This window comes from Pantherophis guttatus, chromosome 3, assembly GCF_059756535.1.
Source record: "Pantherophis guttatus breed Tessera chromosome 3, ASM5975653v1, whole genome shotgun sequence".
NCBI lineage: Eukaryota > Metazoa > Chordata > Lepidosauria > Squamata > Colubridae > Pantherophis > Pantherophis guttatus.
Window position 1 is genome coordinate 119,394,885 of NC_142065.1, and position 19,365 is coordinate 119,414,249.

Genomic DNA, 19,365 nt, shown 5'->3' on the forward strand with positions numbered 1-19,365 from the left:
ACTATCTCGCTTTGCATGTAATGAGTCTATCTCATATATTAATTTCACCTTTTAAGTTGCATTACTGAAATAAATGACCTTTTGCACAATATTCTAATTTTTTGAGTTTCACCTGTATAGGTGTATAAATCTTCTTGGATAATTCTATTCAAATATTAAGTATATTCTTTTAGTCTTTTAGAATCACACAGTCTTATTATATTGAAGTTAGATCTTACAGTCAGGCAAGTTCTTATTTACAAGTTTCCCTTCTCATTGTATCACTTTCCCTTTGACCACCAGATGTCTCCTTCGACTCCGACAGATTACTCAGCATTCAAATGTCCACCTTGCCAGTTTCATCAGCACTTTCCTCCTTCCGTTGTATAAATTCCTTTGTCCAGATTTTTTCAGTTCAAAATTTTTTGCACAAAAGAGAACCTCCTCTACTCCTCTATTCCTTTTCTTTTTCCAATCAAATTAGTCCACAGTTCTGTGAAGCGCCCTTTCTTTGCCTGTGCGTCTCTCTTCACCGCTATTCTACCCAGAGAGAAATCTTCCTTTCCTTCCTCCTCAGGCTCCTTTTCTCTTTACTGCTGCCCTGGAATCCGGAGAGATGTTTGCCCCTGAGCACTCACACAGAGTTGTTGGGATTGCTTCTCTCAGTCTCAGCCACACCACCATCTTGCTAAATCACCGCCAATCTTCGTCCGCCTGTCAGGTCTTCACAGCCACCATGTTGGGCCGTCTCCCTCTCCGCCTGATTTCTCTGAGGCTTTCCCCGCTGGATTCAGCCCTGACCGACAGCTGGCCCCGCCTCCTTAATCTTATAAAATTTTAATTTATAATTTAATGTATTTTTTTCTGAAAAAAGTTTTTTATTTTTATTTCTTATACACATATTGTAAATGTACATTTTCTTATCCATAATTGATCATATATAGACATTTTTTTTTCTAACGAAAGCATAAAAATAAGAGATTTTAATTACATTTAGGGTTGTTCTTCTACCCTCTCTTTTCTTTCTTTTCACAACAAACCTTCTTCTCCTTCTACTTTCTTTCCCCTCCCTCCCTCCTCTCCTCTTCTACTTTCTTCCTCCTCCTCTCCTCCCCTACTTCCCCTTCCTCTCCCCCACTCCTCCCCTCTTTTCCCCCTTTCTCACCTTCTCTCCTGCTCTTGTCCCCTATCCTTTCTTCCTCTCCTTCCCCTTTCTTCCATTCCTCTCTCTCCCTCTCCTCTTCTATCCCTCTACTCCTCTCTCCTTTCTTTCTTCTTTGTTGTGCAATATTTCCCTTATTTGATATCCGAGCAACTCCAATTTTCTAATAATATATACTTTCTTTTCAATTTGTTTCCCATTTTACCCAATCTATCGTTTCATAATTGTACATTTATATTTATAATCTTCTTTCTTTCCTCCCCCCATCCCCCTTTTCCATTTACTCTGGTGTCATCTGAGTTTCTATTTCTTTTTTATCTTATCCCTCATTTAACTTTCTATTATCTATATCATTTATCAACTTTTATTCATATTTCTTTTCTATCCATACATAGAATCTTTCCCATGTCTTGAAATACATCGATTCCTCTTTATCTTTTATTCTTAGCGTCAATCTGTTCGTTTCCGCACAGTCTAAAATCTTTTTTATTACTTCACCTTCTGACGGAATTTTCTCTGTCTTCCAATTTTGTGCAAATACAATTCTTGCTGCTGTTATGTGTATAATTAAGTATACTTCTTCTTTGCTATATCTTTCTGGCAAAATACTCAATAGAAAAATCTCTGGTTTTAATTCTATAGGTTTATGTAACATTTCCTCTAACCATATATGTATTCTAGACCTAGTTTTCTAGTTTTTCTAGTTTTTTTGCTTCTGTACATGACCACCACATATGATAATATGATTCCGGCAAATGCAAACATTTCCAGCATTTAGCTGATTTATCTTTAAACATTTTTGCTAGCCTTTCTGGTAGCATATGTCATCTATAAACCATTTTATATAGATTTTCTTTATATGCAGTTGCCATAGTCAATTTATAGTTCCTTTCCCATAGTTGTTGCCATTTCTCTCATTCTGTTGCTTAACCAAAGTTTTTCGGCTATGTTATCATTGTCTCTTTTACTTCTTCATCTTCTATTCTAAGCGAGGGAGAGGCCAGTGGTCATGCATGGGTTAATGGCACGATTCAGCCCAGATCGAGTCTGATAGTTGAAAGGCTCCTCCTCCTCCTGCTGCCTCCCAGCTTTCAGACTAAGTCTTGTTTCTGTTTTAGTTCTCCCTTCTCTGTTAAAATGTCCTTATATCTAACAATATTGTCCATGTTTATCATATTTGCATGTGTCAATGTTTCTATTGGTGAAAGCCACATTGGTATTTCCATATAATGTTTCTCTTTCATTCTCTCCCATACTGTTAACAAGCCGTTTCTTACACAGTGTCTCTGGAAGTATCCATGTATACTATTTTTTCTGTACCATAAGAAAGCATGCAAGCCTAGTTGCAAATTATGTCCTTCCAAAGTCAATAGTCTTGTATTTCTCAATAGAATCCATTCTTTAACCCAAGTTAACATCACCGCTTGCTGATAAATTTCCCAATTTGGTAGACCAAAACCTCCTCTAACCCTAGCGTCTTGAAGCAGCTTAATATTAATTCTTGCTTTCTTTCCTTGCCATATATATTTCCACATCATTTTATTCAAACTTTCAAAATATTTTTTCTCCAGCTTTATCGGAATTGTTTGAAAAAAGAACAAAATTCTTGGTAGTACATTCATTTTGATTAGCACTATTCTTCCCATTAACGATAGTTGTAGATTTTTCCATTTTTCCAAGTCTATTTCAATTTGATTTCTCACTTTATAGTAGTTATCTTCCTTCACTGTGATACATCTTGAGGTTAATTGGATGCCCAAGTATTTCATTTTCTTCACTATTTGAATATCTAATTTCTCCATTAATTGCTTTTTTTGTTTTTCTCTCATATTTTTAACTATAATTTTTGTTTTATCTTTATTTTCTAGCACGCTGCTCCTCCAATCCATCGGATGGAATTTTCTTCCAGTTACTAAGGAACTGAGTGTAAATTTTCTTCATTCCCTTGGCTGACCATGCCCACACTGTGTCACCAACGTCAGTCTTTCTCACTCAGTTCTGAGACAACTTGTGCTTTGCATTCCTGCTTATTTGAATTGTTATTGGCTGACTTTTATTATTTTAATTTATTATTTTTTTCTGCTCGTCACTGTGTAAGGAGCTGCTACGTGAGATTGGTGAGACTGCCGGGGGAGCGGTAACGTGCCTGGGGCGCCAGGTCGTTCCGCTCCTTTCCCTTGTGATCTTCATCTGTCAGGCAGTTATCCGGATTCCGACCCGGCTGGGCGGATCCGTGTTTAATTTAGCCGCTGGCGATTCGTTGGCTTCCTGGTGAGCTGGGTCTGCCACGAGCGCCTAAGCTCCGATCTCTTCGGGCAGCTCCGGAGTCAATGCCAATGCTATCGGGCATGCTCTGAGGTCCAGGCTTATCCCCAGTCAGCGCCTGTGCTTCTCCCAAGGCGCTCGTTATTTGCCGCTCGTGATGCTTGATCTCCTCAGGGGCGTCGTTTATTAATTTGAAGTGCCGTCCGCCATTTTGTTTCGCCATCTGGGCTACGTTCTGCCCCGCCTCAGCTCAACGGCTCTGAACTTTTTACGGGCATTTTCCTGTGCTTTCCAGGAGCCTCCGACGCATTCAACTGTGTCTCCTTGTGAGGTTTGAGTGGGCGGTTTCAGGCTCTTCAATTTCATTGCGGTCGCCATTTTGGACATCACTGACCCGGCGGCCGCCATTTTGCTGACTGGATTTCAGCGATCGCCATTTTAGACTCTTTCAAAGGGCGATCTCTTGCGACTGGGGGAGTGGTGTTTCTGGCTCTCGTTGAGCGCCTAGCCAGTGTGCCTGGAGACCTGCAAGTTGGGGGTGCTGTTCGGTTCCTATTTTGGACATTCAAGAATAGGACCTCTGTGTTCTGCATCAGTCCCCGTTTGTACAGTGACACAACCTGTTATTATTTCTGCAACCTTAACGGTTAGGCTTGGATCCTACGGCTGGTCATTCCAATGGCTGATGCTGAATTTTCATCAGATTCTGATCGGGAGGTTTCTCCTCCTGCAGTCCCAAGTCACCGCAAGGCTGGACGTAAACAATCTAAGTCCAAGGCTTCCAAAGCACAGAAACCTGTGTCACGTCACAAGTCTGAATTACAGCGTCACAAGGCGCTTGAAAAACAGTTTGAAAAGGCAAAGAAGGCCAGGGGCCAGGTATCTTGCTCTGAGGCTTCAAAGAAACCAGAAAATTTCCCCCGTGCCTCCAAGGACAGTGGTTCTTCCACTAACCCTAACACATTTGTGGCCTCTGACCACCATTTTCCTACAGCCTCTAATTTGGAAGCCACATGGGGGGGTCTCTATTTCCTTGCCAAATGTGTCCTTGGCGCCTCAAATAGGCCAGGCTGCGAGTTCCAGGCCGCTGCCTTCAGCTACCTTTACTCCAACAGCTGCTGGGCTTCGTCCGGAGGAGCCCACTGCTCAGCTGGACCTTCAGTCGATGTTGTTGGACGCGCTAGCCTGGCGGCCAGTCTGTATCAAGGTGCAGGCAATATTCAACCATCTACGTCCAGCTCCACCGTGCCTGCCCGTATTTCTCCACCTGCCAAGTCAACTACCGTAACACAGGTACAATCTGTTTCTTCAGACGATGATGATTGTCAGGAGGACTTAGAATTCTCCGAGGACGAAGGTCTTCCACCAGAAAAACCAGTATTCACTGGTCTATTTCGGCCCTCTGTCTTCAAATCCCTTTTGCATAAAGCAAAGGTTACCACTCAATTTGGTTTGTTGTCAGCCGCGGCTGCTGATTCGCCCCACAGCCTTCAGCTACGCATGACGCTTTGTTCCAAATTTCTAAAGCAGACAAGGATGTAGTTCCTTGCCCTCCACTATTTGCCGACGTAGTCCAGAGTGCCTTCGGTCAACCAGGCTCCTTAACTGCCCCGAGCGGCTTAGACAAACGACTTTATTGCGCAGCTACAGAGTTAGAGGACATCTTGGCATTACCAGTAGTAGATGCCTCAGTTGCCAGCCTCTCTTCGTCTTCAGTGGTTTCAGTGGACGTGATGGATGGTTTGAAGTCAGAGGATAGAAAGACCGAAATGGGCTTTAGAAAAGCACACCAAGCGGCCGCGTGGGCAATCAAGGCAGCTACAGCGACATCTTTTTTCAATCGGGCGTCATTGATTTGGTTCCGCCAGCTGCAAGAGCGTCTCCCTGCCACTGAAACACGCATTCACCAAGATAACAAAATAGTGGCAGCTACGGAATACTCCGCCGATGCTTCTCTAAACGCTGCAAAATTTACTTCCCGTTCTCTGGCTGCTACTATCACCAATCGTTGGTTGTTCTGGCTCCGCAACTGGAAGGAGGATTCCAAGGGAAAATGGAAACTGGCATCTTCAGCTTTCAAGGCTCCGTCTCTGTTTGGTGCAGCCTTGGATCCACTTCTGGTGGAAGACAAAGACAAACGTAAGGTTCTCCCATCTTCCTTTCGCAGGCCAGAACGTAAATATGTGCCTTACAGTCATCGATAGTCCTTTCGGCCATACTCTGTACCCAGCGGGTCGTACTCTCAATGCTCCTTTGCCCAAGGAGGGGACCGCGTTCCGGACAGACAATCCTTCCGTCGCGCTCGATCTCAAGCAACATCCAAACGACCATTTCAAGGCGGTGGCTTCCGCGCAGCCAAACGTGGCAAATGACTCCAAATTGTCAGATCCCATTGGTGGTTGCCTCCATCTGTTCCACCACCACTGGGAACTTTTGACAAACGAGGAGTGGATCCGACGCACAGTGCGTCACGGACTATGTCTCGAATTCATTGGAGTCCCTCCCAGTCGCTTCCAGCGCTGTCCAGTGTCCCACCTTGCACATCAACGACAACTGATGGAGGAAGAAATTGCTCATCTATTGGCCATCAGGGCGATAGAACCGGTGCCCAAAGATCAGGAGACAACGGGATTCTATTCCACTCTATTCCTGGTAACCAAGTCCTCGGGGGGACACAGGGGCATCTTGAACTTGAAACAACTCATCAAGTACATATTGTATCGCAGGTTCAAGATGCAGTCCCTCTCGTCGATTCTGGCTTGCGTCAGGCACAACGATCTCCTGCAGTCAGTGGATCTCCGGGAAGCTTATTTACACGTCCCTATCCACCCGGCTCATCGAAGGTACCTCCCATCACTACCAGTATTGTGCAATGCCCTTTGGACTCTCTTCCGCTCCCAGGACCTTCACCAAGCTGGTAGCGGTGGTGGCCGCATCTTTAAGATCTCTGCCGATTCGTCTTCTATGTTACTTAGACAACGTTCTCGTCCTGTCTTCGTCCCCGCTCCAGGCGTCAAACGACATGGAGACAGTGTTACGAGTCTTTCAGAGTCACGGCTTAACCTTGTTCCAACCACGCGGATTCTTCATCTGGGAGCGGTGATCGATACTATCAAAGGCCAGGTCTTCCTGTCACCGGACCGAGTCCACGACATCAGGACATTAGTGTCTCAGATAAAAGCCCGGCGGACTGTTCCTCTTCTCCAACTGTCCCAACTCTTGGGGAAAATGGTGTCCTGTGTCAATATCGTTCCCTGGGCACACAGACACACGAGACCACTGCAGTGGTTTCTGCTGCCGTTTCAGAAGGCCAGACGCAGCACATCCCCTTTGCCGGTCCGTCTTCCTCCTCAGCTTCAGTTGTCCCTGACGTGGTGGACATCTCCTGCACTACTGCGAGGGTGCGTGTTCCTCGACGTCGATCGTCTCATCTTGACATCAGACGCCAGCCTTGTGGGCTTGAACCTCTTGGATCAGGTTGTCCAAGGTCGTTGGTCTCTGGGGGAGAAGGCGAACAGCATCAATTGGGTGGAGTTGAGAGCTGTTCACCTTGCTCTACGCCACTTCTGTCCTGTCGTGGAAGGTCGCCACGTGTTGATCCGGGCGGACAACAGGACGACCAAGGCTCATATAAGTCGCGAAGGGGGCACTCAATCCAAAAGCCTAATGATCGAGTCGGAACTTCTAGCCTGGGCGGAATATCACACAGCGTCCCTAAGAGCCGATCATATCTCCGGACTGTCAAACATACAAGCGGACTGGCTCAGCCAAGAGCGCATCGACCCGGCCGAGTGGCACCTCCATCCGGACATTTTCAAAGACATCGTTCGGCCGTTTGGACAGCCTCTCGTAGACTTGTTCGCCGCACCTCAAAACGCACACTTGCCCCGGTTCTTCACACGCTACCAGTGCATGGGGGCGGAAAACTGCAACGCCTTAAGGTGCATTTGCCCGGACGGGCTTCTTTACGCCTTTCCTCCTTTACCTCTGATTCCTCAAGTAATTCAGAAGCTGTTATTGGAACAGGCGAAAGTCCTCTTGGTGGCTCCTTGCTGGCCACGCAGACCGTGGTACGCGGACCTGCTGAGCCTGTCCGTCTCACCACCGTGGACAATTCCTCAGCATGTTGTCTCTCTCAGCCAGGGGGTCATCGCCCATCCAGATCCACAATGGCTCCGGTTGAACATCTGTCACTTGAGAGGCGCCTGCTGAGGAAGGACAGGCTATCTGCCTTGGTGATCGACGTCATTCAATCTGCCAGACGCCCTTCGACAACTCGTATATATCAGGCAACTTGGAAGGCGTTTGCAACTTGGTGTTCGGCGCACCATGTGGACCCTACGTCGGCCGACATCCCAGATGTGTTGGACTTTCTAATGGATGGCTTATCCAAGGGACTCGCTCCTAACACCCTGAGGCGCCAGGTGGCGGCTCTTGCCACCATCCTGACTTGTGAGCCGCATCGATCATTGTCACAGAATCCCCGGATTCGAAGTTTCCTACATGATGCCGTCAATATCTCTCCTCCGGTAGTCTATCGTTTCCCATCTTGGGACTTACCGTTAGTGCTTCAAGCACTCACTGCTTCGCCATTCGAGCCGCTGGCCTCAGTCCCGCTAAAATTCCTGACGTTCAAACTTACCTTTCTGCTCGCCATCACCTCTGCTCGACGAATATCTGAGCTAACAGCCTTGTCAGTTCGTAAAGACCTTTGCCTGTTTTATTCGGATCGCGTGGTGATGAGATTAGATCCCTCTTTCACACCAAAGGTGAACTCCTGGTTTCACCGGTCCCAGGAGATCATACTTCCGAACTTTTGTCCGGACCCGAGGAACCCTCAGGAGTCAACTTGGCATACCCTAGATGTTAGAAGGGCCCTTCGACGATACATCAGGCAAACTGCGTCCTTTTGACTTACTGAGGCTTTGCTCGTCTCGTTCCACCCAGCCACCATGGGGCGGAAAGTATCCTTGGCTACTGTAGGTCGCTGGATCAAGGCTTGCATTGCGACAGCTTATACCAACAAACACCAACCAGTGCTGGGAAAAGTTTATGCACACTCAACCCGAAGTGCGGCGGCCTCAACGGCTTGGGCGACGCAGGCTTCTATTCTGGACATCTGTTGGGCGGCTTCTTGGACATCTGCATCTACTTTCATTTGACATTATAAAATAGATTCCTTTGCATCGGCAGAGGCTTCTTTTGGTCGAAGAGTGTTGCAACAAGTAGCAGACTACCGGGACTCAGGGAGCAGTCAGCCTCCCGCCAGGAATCTTTGAGCTTGGGTAAATCCCATCTGATGGATTGGAGGAGCAGCATGCTGGAAAATGGACGTTGACTTACCTCTGAACGTCCCTTTTCGGCACGCTGCGACTCCAATCCATACCCACCCTGTTTGGCTTTCTGTCCCTGGGGTTTTTTCCTACCTTGATAGTTGATGTTGAAGTTTCTTTTAGACTTTGAGTTCCTGAGTTCCTGTGCCTTCGTGAGGAAAGACTGACGTTGGTGATACGGTGTGGGCGTGGTCAGCCAAGGGAATGAAAAAAATCTGCACTCAGTTCCTTAGTAACTGGAAGAAAATTCCATCCGATGGATTGGACTCGCAGCGTGCCGAAAAGGGACGTTCAGAGGTAAGTCAACGTCCATTTTCAATCCAGCTACTTCTCCAAATCCAGCTATTTGCCTCATTAGCTTTGGGCCTGTTTCTATAGGTTCCTCCATAATAAATACTAAATCATCCGCAAATGCTTGTAGCTTGTATTCTTCTCTTTTAATTTTCATTCCTTTTATTTCTTTATCTTGCCTTATTTTTCTGTTTAAAATTTCTAGGGTCAAGATAAATAACAATGGAGATAACAGACATCCTTGTCTAGTTCCTTTTCTGATATCTACTTTCTCTGTCATTTCACCTTTTATTATTACTTTTGCCGATTGGTCTTTATATATAGTCTTAACCATATTAATGAATCTATCACCAAAGTCCATCTTTTGTAATTGTATAGTTATAAATTGCCAATTCACATTGTCAAATGCTTTCTGTGCATCTAAGAATAACAATGCCATTTGTTTCTCTGAATGTACCTCATAATATTCCAATATATCCAATATAATTCATATATTGTCTCTAATTTGTGTTTTAGGCAAAAAACTATTTTGGTCTGAATGTATGAGTTCATTTAGTAACCTTTTCAATCTTTCCGCCATAATTGATGCAAATATTTTGTAAGCTGCATTTAATTGGTCTATAGTTCTTTATTTGTTGTAAATCTGTTTCTTCTTTTGGTATTAGAGTTATATATGCCTCCGTCCATGAGTTCAGCACCTTGGCTTCTATTAATAAGTCATTAAATACTTGTAACATTGTATCACTTAGTACATCTTGCAATCTTTTTATAGCTCTGCTGGTCCCGGGGTGTGGTCCCGGGGTTTTTCCATTTTTCTGCCTTTTAATCCCATCCACCAGTTCCATCATTGATAGTCTTTCTTCTAGTGCTGTTTTGAATTTTTCTGGTATTTTGGGAGTCATTGCTTTTTCCAAATATTGTTCTATTTTCTCTTCTGATATCTGTTCTTGTTGATATAATTTCTTATAATATTCCTCAATTATTTTTTTCTTTTCTTTTCCTCATTTTGATGACATGTCTTCACATCTTGATCTAATAATTGAGTTATCAGTTTCCTTTTTTCTTTTTCCTTTTATATGGCAGCCATCTTTCTGGTTTATTTGCATTTTCAAAAAAAATGTGCTTTGTTGATTTTATTTTCCTTGCCAAGTCTTCATTCTCAATTAAGTTCAGTTTATGCTTTTCCAAGTCCATTAAATTTTTAATTTTTTTGTCTTGTGGGGTTTTTTGCAATTCTTTCTTTAATTTCTTATACTCCTCTTCCAATTTATTCTGTTTATTCTTCCCCCCGTATGTCATTATCAAGCCCCTTATATATGCTTTACTAGTATCCCATACATTTTGTAATGATGTATCTTCTTTTCTGTTTTCTTTAAAGAAAAAAGTCAATTCTTTTTCCATATATTGTATAAAGTCTTTCCCATTTAATAAGCTTTGATTTAATGTCCATCTCATTCTTTTTGTCCTTTCCATATCATCATTATTGGATTGTGATCTGCCCATATATTTGCTTCTATATCAATCTTGTCTATCTTGGATATTAAATCTGTGGACATCCACATCATATCTATTCTTGACCATGACATATATCTATTTGAATAAAATGTGTACTGTTTTTCCTTTAGGTTTCTTTTTCTCCAAGCATCTTGTAGGCTTAGTTCATCTACATAGAATGCTTTCAGAAGTGTCTTCCTTGGTTTTTTATTCACTTTTGTAGATTTATAGTCTAACTCATTATCAACAATCGAATTAAAATCTCCTATTATGCAAATATCCTCATATTCATGTTCTAGTATTTTCCTGTGTAGTTTCTCATAAAATTCTTCTTGATTTTCATTCGGAGCATATATACCCACAAGTAATATTTTTTGTGGTTCATTACAATTTCTACCATTAATACTCTTCCTTCCTCATCCTCAAATATTTGTTTGGATTGGATTGTCTGTTTAATGTAAAATACTACTCCTCTTTTGCTTTGAGAAGCCAATGTTGCATACAATGTCCCGAATTTTATTCGCTCCAAAAGCTTTTTATGTTGCTTTCTAATATGTACTTCTTGAAGGATATAATTTTTAATTTTAACTTCTCTAATTTGTTGAATATTTTTCTTCTTTTTATTGCCAAGTTTGGTCCATTTATATTCAAAGATACTATTTTAATTTCTTATTTATTTACTTGTTTTGTCGATCTAGTCATTCTTACCTCTCTTTGTTTTTTAACTTCTTTCGCCCTTGCTCCTTCTCTTAACGCTCTCTCATCTTATTCTCTCATTGTCTCTCTTGGCTGTTCTTTCTTCTCCTCCTGTTGTCCATCCCCTTTTTCAGCTCTCAATCTTTCTTCCTCTTGAACATCTATGTGTTGTTTATAAAATAACTCTGCTTTCTCTATTGAGTCTAATCTGTATTTTTGTTCTTGCCTGTTCACCAATATTCTTTCTGGAATCAACCATCTAAAATTTATTCCTCTCTTTATCAAACATTTCGTAAGAAATTGATATTCTTTTCTCAGGTCTCTCACTCTTCTTGCAATTTGTTTCAGTGCCACTACTTCTCTCCCTTTGTGCTTTATCGTCGTGTTTCTCATCAATTGCAATATCTCTGTTCTCAGTGTTTTCTTGGTGAATCTGACGTGAATTTCTCTAGGCAAATTATTTCTCATCATATATCTTGTGTGCACTCTATAGATTTTGTTGATCCCATTTAATATCCTTTCCTTACTTTCTTCCATTGCTTCTGCTAATATCTCTGCAATTTTCTCTGCTAAATTTTCTCCTTTTTCTTCTTCAATATTTTGGAATCTTAAGTAATAATCAGCTTTATCCATTTCCAGAATTATAATTGTTTTTTCCTGATTTTTATCAGTAATTGTAAGTCCATCTCTTCAACTTTTTTCTCTGTTGCTTCTGCTTTTTCTTCCATTTGCTGCAATCGTCGTTCATTTTTCCCTATCATCTCTTTAACTTCTTTCAATTCTCCTTCCATTTTTTCCATTCTCCCATCTACCTTGTCTAATCTTGTCATGAGATCTTCATATATAGTGTAGCATATTTTTAAATTCCATGTTAATTTTCTCTTGCTATGATGCAGTTTCTGTTGTCTTTTGCCCTGTGGTGCCCGGCACTGTTGATATTGATGGTGATGATAAATGTTGTGTTTTCTTCATCTTGTCTCTTCAAATCACACCACCCAATTTGTAATCCAAATAATCCAATTCTTAGGTTCCAGCTGTTCCTTTATTTAAATCCCAAATTCAAATTCCAGATCTGCTCCCAAATCAATCAGATTCTTCAGGTTCTTGATACCCTAATCCACATAGGCTTAATCCATATAAAAAGAAAAGGTAGAAAGACTTTAAAAAATCATCCAAAAAGCCAAAAAAGAAAAGATAAAAAAAGAAAACAGGAGAACAGGAGCAGCCAAGTCAGAACAAAAATAAAAAATCCACCAATAAAAAATTCCAAAACCAAGATATTCGCTCAAAATGTCCAACCAAACAATAAAAAAAATAGAAAAAGTATAAGATATAGTCTCGGGGAAAAAAATGGAAAAGAAAATGGAAAAAGCAAAAACCCTTCCAATCACACAAAAAAAATTTAAATCCAGGAAGCAAAGACCTCTTTAAAAAAAAAAAAAAAGAGGTACACAACAAAAGAATAGAAAAAAGAGGTTTAGATTTATATACTGCCCTACTCCCGAAGGACTCAGGGCAGTGAACAGCCAAGATAAAAGACATACAGTACAAAATTTAAAAAACAATTTAAAACGTATTAAATAAATTTGGCCTATACTAATTAAAATACCCCTTTTTTAAAACAAATTAAAATTAAACAATTAAAAAGAGTTAAGCCAGCCCAGTTTGTTGAAATAAGAAAGTCTTGAGGGTGCAGTGGAAGGTGCGTAAATCCAGGATCCTCCGTATCTCTGGGGGGAGTTCGTTCTACAGGGCAGGCCAGTAGACACTGTTTGGCCAATGGCACCCTGAAAAGCCCCTCTCTGTGGGAGCGTACTGGCCAGTGGGAGGCTGCCGGTGGCAGAAGGCGGTCTCATAGATATCCAGGTCCTGAGCCATGGAGCACTCTAAAGGTGGTAACCAATACCTTGAAGCACACCCGGAAGACCACCGGGAGCCAGTGCAGCTCGTGCAGGAGAGGTGTTACATGGGAACGCCATGTCGCTCCCATAACCACCCGCGTGGCCGCATTCTGGACCAGCTGGAGCTCCAGGTGCTCCTCAAGGGGAGCCCCATGTAGAGAGCATTGCAGTAGTCCAGGCAGGAAGTGACAAGGGTGTGAGTGACCGTGCATTAGGAGTCCCGATCCAGAAAGAGATGCAACTGGCGAATCAGGCGAACCTGATAAAAAGTCCCCCTGGCCACAGCCGTCAGATGTTCTTCTAAAGACAGCCGTGTGTCCAGAGGACACCAAAGTTGCGAGCCCTCTCCATGGGGGCCAACGACTCGCCCCCAATAGTCAGTGATGGCGCCAACTGACTATATCGGGACGCCGGAAACCACAGCCACTCGGTCTTGGATGGGTTGAGCCTGAGCCTGTTTCTCCCCATCCAGATCCGCACGGCCTCCAGGCACCAGGACATCACATCAAGGGCATTGTTGGGATGGTCTGGGGTGGAGATGTACAGCTGAGTGTCATCAGCATACAGATGGCACTTCACCCCAAAACCACGGATGATCTCACCCAGCAGCTTCACATAAATGTTGAACAAAAGGGGCAAGAGAGCCGACCCTTGTGGCACCCCACACACAAGGCGCCTCGAGGTCGGTCTCTGTCCCCCCATCAACACGAACTGCGACCGATCAGAGAGGAAGGAGGAAAACCACCGCAACACTGTGCCCCCTACCCCCAACTCCTCCAATCGGCGCAGCATGATACCATGGTCGATGGTATCAAAAGCCACTGAGAGATCTAATAGGACCAGGACAGAGGAACAGTCCCTGTCCCAAGCCCTCCAGAGATCATCAACCAACGTGACCAATGCCGATTCCGTGCTGTACCCAGGCCTGAAACCCGACTGGAACGGATCTAGATAGACCGTTTCCTCCAGGTACTGGGGAAGCTGTCGCGCGACCACACTCTCAACAACCTTCACCACAAAGCGAAGGTTGGAGACTAAATGATAATTTGCTAATACAGCCGGGTCTAGGGAAGGCTTCTTAAGGAGGAGCCTCACTACTGCCTCCTTCAAGGCAGCGGGGAAGTAACCCTCACTCAAAGAAGCGTTAATAATCCCCTGGAGCCAGCTTCGTATAACCTCCCGGGAGGCCAGCACCAACCAGGAGGGACACAGTTCCAATAAACATGTGGCCATGCTAAGCCTGCCCAGAATCCTGTCCACGTCCTCAGGAGCGACCGGATCAAACTCCTCCCAGATAACATTCTCAAGGCCCACCTCAGTCATCCCGCCTGAAACTACCCAGTCAGAGTCCAATCCTTCCCGAATCTGAGTGATTTTGTCATGCAGATATTGCACAAAGTCCTCAGCTTTACCCCGTAAGGGGTCTTCCCTCGCTCCCAGATGAAGCAGGGAATGGGTCACCCTAAACAGGGTGGCTGGACAGTTATCTGCTGACGCGATAAGAGCAGAAAAATAGTCAGATTTTGCCGCTTTTATCGCCACTAGGTAGGTCTTAATATGAGACCTCACCAGTGTCCGGTCAGATTTGGATCGGCTGGCCCTCCAACCGCTCTCTAAGCGTCTTTTCCAGCGCTTCATTTCCCTCAGCTCCTCAGAGAACCAGGGAGCTACATGGGATTGGCACCGGGTCAGAGGCCGCAAAGGCATGACGCGATCCAAAGCTCCGGCGGCTGCCCTATCCCAGGCAGCCACCAGGTCTTCAGTCGAGTCATGAGCCAGAACCTCAGGGAATGGCCCAAGCTCCCTCTGGAATCCACCTGGATCCATCAGGCGCCTGGGGCGGAACCACCTAACCGGTTCCGCCTCCCTGCGGCGGGGGGGCAGCGGTACAGAAGTCCAGTCGGAGGAGCGAATGATCAGACCATGACAAGGATTCGATGACTAAATCCCCTATATCTAGATCATTCAGCCACTGACCTGAGACAAAAATCAAGTCCAGAGTGTGTTCCCCCGTGTGAGTAGGGCCATGAACTACCTGGGTCAGGTCCATAGCCGTCATGGAAGCCATGAACTCCCGAGCCACTTCCAATGTATCGCCGACAGATGGCAGGTTAAAATCCCCCATGACCATAAGTTGGGGGGTATCCACCGCCACCCCGGCTATCACGTCGAGCAGCGCGAGCAGGGCCGCTGCTACGTGGCAGGGAGCCAGGTACGCAGTCAGCAGGCCCATCTGAACCCCACGGCCCCACTTCACAAGGAGGGACTCATATCCAGCTATCTGAGGAACAGTGGCCTCGCTCGGACCAAGATCTTCTTTAATAATAACCGCCACCCCACCGCCCCTTCCCTGAGCCCTCAGCTGATGGAATGCACAGAAACCTAGTGGGCACAGTTCAATGAGGGGGACCCCCCCCTCCTGCCCCAACCAGGTCTCTGTAACACCCACCAGGTCCGCACCCCCGTCCTGTATAAAATCACAAATGAGGGGGGCTTTATTTACCACGGACCTGGCGTTGCACAACATGATACCAGTAAGTTCCCAGACTTCCACCGGAAATGCAGTTTAAAATTCTTAAATTGTCATAGTTTGATATATGAATAGCTGGTACTTGCACTTTTTCATATTCCAGTTAATCTGATAAAATGGTGATCATGTAATAGCCTCTGGAAACAAAACTTTAGAATCTAGCAGTATGCATTCTTTAACAGTTCTGTCAATCTTATTAATGTTTTGTTACGAATAATTTTTATAAATAATTTTACAACCTACAATTCATTTTCATTGTCATATTTAAATTTAATATTTATAACTTTCTATTAAACAAGCTTATTCTGATAGAATCCATCTGATTGCAGTCCAATTTATATTAACTCAGAAATCAGTCTCACAAGATTTAGTGAGTAGATTTTTGCAGATACTGTACAGTTGTTTGATACTTCCTATGCACATCTTTCTAGTATGTATTAAATGAGGAACATAATCCAGTTTGCCCTACAACTACTGTGGAATAATTAATAGAAACTATTTAAGTTATGAGAGAAAGTGAGAAGTTCCACCCATCCTTATAGTTACATAACTTTCAAAATCTGCATTGTGTTGTTCCCATACTTCTTCTATTTTAACTGCGCTAAAAGTTCCAAATAATAAAGATATACTGTGAATTGTTTTCTTTTGATATACTCTGTGTCAAGCCACACATCTACACTTTCTTAATGTAGTACACTTTTAATAGGACACTGCTGAGGTTTTCTTCCAACATTTCATTTTTGCTTTCAGGGTACTCGGGATTATAATCCCAAACAGATGGCTATCAGGGAAAAAGTCTTCAATATCATTACTCAATGCTTCAAACGTCATGGCGCTGAGACCATAGATACTCCAGTATTTGAATTAAAGGTAAGATGGCACAAGTGAGGGATGGTACCAGTTCAGACCAGAGGTACAGTATATTTTCTTATTTAATGAATAACCTTCAAATCTATGACTTTCAAATAACTGAGGGAAAATAAAATAGAAATAAACATATTCTAAGAAGTAATTCCTCCAATGAATTTTATATCCTGAACTCAGAGTCCATAGTTAGCTTTCTCAGTATTTGGAAAAGCTATGATCTTCCTAATTATGATTATTTTTTTAGAGAGAAGGGGGCAACAGGCAGAGGAAGAGAAGCTTCTTGGGAAAGACAGAGGGAGATGAGGGAGAAGAGCATGTGCAGAAAGAATATAACTATGGAGAGTAGGAGCACCCTAAGTGAGAGTGAGATGCATGATCATCAGAGGGATGATTCCAATAATTTAAAATTGACTTCAACCAGCTTATAGAAGCTGCTGGGATACTTTTTTCAAAATCCTAAAGGTTTTCGGTGTCCATTAAAGTTGCAGATTCCTGCTATGGCTGTTTATCTTGGATCTCAATGCTACTTATTTCTAGTTATGAATGTGCTGCCCATGCAGTGTTAATTATTTTACATTTAAGTAGTTTTAATACAAATCTTTTTTTTAAAGAAAAATTTATAGAATTTACTGATGTATAGGAGATTTCCTCTCCAGAGAAACCTATGTATTAAGAACCTATCCTATGTCCTCAATTTACACTTAAATATAAATAAAATAATCAGCATTGCACTAGGACTAAAACCTAAAACTAAAAGTTAGAAAAGGCTAAGAAAAAACACATAAAATTAACACTATGAAGTCAACTGACCCCACTTCTTTTCAGTTACTATATTAATGCAATGATAGATGCCTTCATGCAAGGAAGGGTTTAACATACTCATATTCATTGCAAACTAGTAGACCTTTATTGCTTTATGCAGATGATGCTGTCATAGCATTGCAAACACCAGTGACTCTTGGAAGAACCAGGGAGCACTAGTCCACCTTTGTAGGGAAAGTCATTACAGATTAACTATGAAAAAGGTCAGGGAAGTGACATACTCATATCTCTGTGGTCACTCTGAATATTTGGAGGAGTTCAGCAGTTATCTTCTTTTTCTCTAGAGAAGCCCAGCTTTGAAGCTTTTTGAAGCCAAGATTCAGATATTGGTAAAGGCACATTTTTAGTGTCATGGTACATCTTTACAACTTATCTTAAATGAGAACTCTAGAAAAGAAAACAACATGTGTGGAACATAATAAGGAGGGAATAGGTGACCATTTGACTGTGTTGTTGGCTATTACATTAGGAGTGAAATTGCCAAAATAAAAAAAGATAACATTGAAAAAATATAATAGCTGTACTGATTGTATTGAGTCTTAAAAATCATACAGCCCTAAGACTGACCAGAGAATTGGCTCAATGCTAGAATCAAGGGACACAAATTAATCTTTGAATGGACTAAAATCCTAATGTTGGCCCTTACTGGATAAACAATATTTACTTGGTGAAACTTTAATAGTTTTTTTTCTTGGATTTCTTCTCAACGCCTCCTCATCTGGATCCTTCCTTATCTTTTTTTTTTTTATAAATTTTTATTATTAAAATAACATTACAAACAACATATACAATACTTCACCCTGTGCTATACATAAGAAAGGAAGATTTGGTTCTTCGGATATATCCTCATGATCGCCAAAATCCACGTTCTCGGGGTACAGGTACCGAAGCATCCAATTTTCCCAGCGCATAGTCCACGAATGGTTTCCAAATTTTCCAGAAAATATCTTCTTTATAGTCACCATTTCTAATTTTAATATCACATGTCATTTTATTGTTTAGAGCTAATTTCCACATTTCACAATACCATTCTTCTATTCTAAAATTCACATCTAATTTCCAATATCTGGCTATTATAATTCTACCCGTTATAATCATAATTCTAATCAATTCTTTCTCATATTTTGTTGGTTCTATTTCCTTAATTATCAACAGTAATATAGTTTCTGGTCTCAATATTATTGCTTTCCCCATCATTTCAAATATCATTTTCTCCAATTGTTGCCAAAACTTTTTAACTTTATCACATTTGTACCACATATGTTCATAAGTCCCTAATTCCATATCACATCTCCAACATTGTTTACTAATTTTGTTATCCATCAGTGACAATCTTAATGGAGTCAAATACCATTTCCAAACAACCTTATAATTATGCTCTTTAATCCTTACAGATAGTCTTCATAATTCTACTCTTCCAATTCACATTCCAATCTAAATCTGATATTTTAATATTAAGTTCTTTTTCCCAATTCATCTTCATCACCCTTTGTGGTTTTCCTTCAAAATTTATAATCTTATATATCTTACTAACGAGTCCCTTTAGCCTAATTTCATCTTTCATAATTTGGAATACTAAATGTTCAAATTCAGTTTTGCTTCTACTTATCGAACAATTGTCCCTTACCTTCTTAGTCCATTTTTCTATCTGTATTTTTTCAAACCAGCCTAAACCCAATTTTTCAATGATTTCTTTTTTCCTCCTTTCATTTTCTAAAGTTTTTAACCAATCTATTATAATTTGTATATTCTCATCTTCCATTACCCTATCGCGACTTATATTAGTTTTAATCGGCCAATTTTCAATTGTCTTCCCTAACAAAATTATATCTGTAATTAAACTTTTAACAAATTTATTCCAAATTTTACTCAGTCCCTTTAACCAATAGCTATTAATTACACATTTTGATTTTGCTTTATCTAAAAACCATGTTGAGCCAAATCTCTTGGATGTCTTTTAATTCTAAATTTCTCCAATGACTATCTTCACCTTTAAATATTTTTACCACAGTCCGAATAGCATAA

General features: G+C 42.1%; 1 protein-coding gene across 6 annotated transcripts in view; it reads left to right on the top strand.

The window, feature by feature from the left end:
* LOC117662305 (histidine--tRNA ligase, cytoplasmic-like) overlaps positions 1-19,365 on the top strand; it is a 114,823-nt gene that overhangs the window by 23,412 nt on the left and 72,046 nt on the right. For all 6 annotated transcript variants that reach the window (XM_034411641.3, XM_034411644.3, XM_034411643.3 and 3 more), the window contains one exon: positions 16,402-16,521. In XM_034411641.3, coding sequence (XP_034267532.1) covers positions 16,402-16,521 — 120 coding nt within the window. The remainder of the gene's footprint in view (positions 1-16,401; positions 16,522-19,365) is intronic.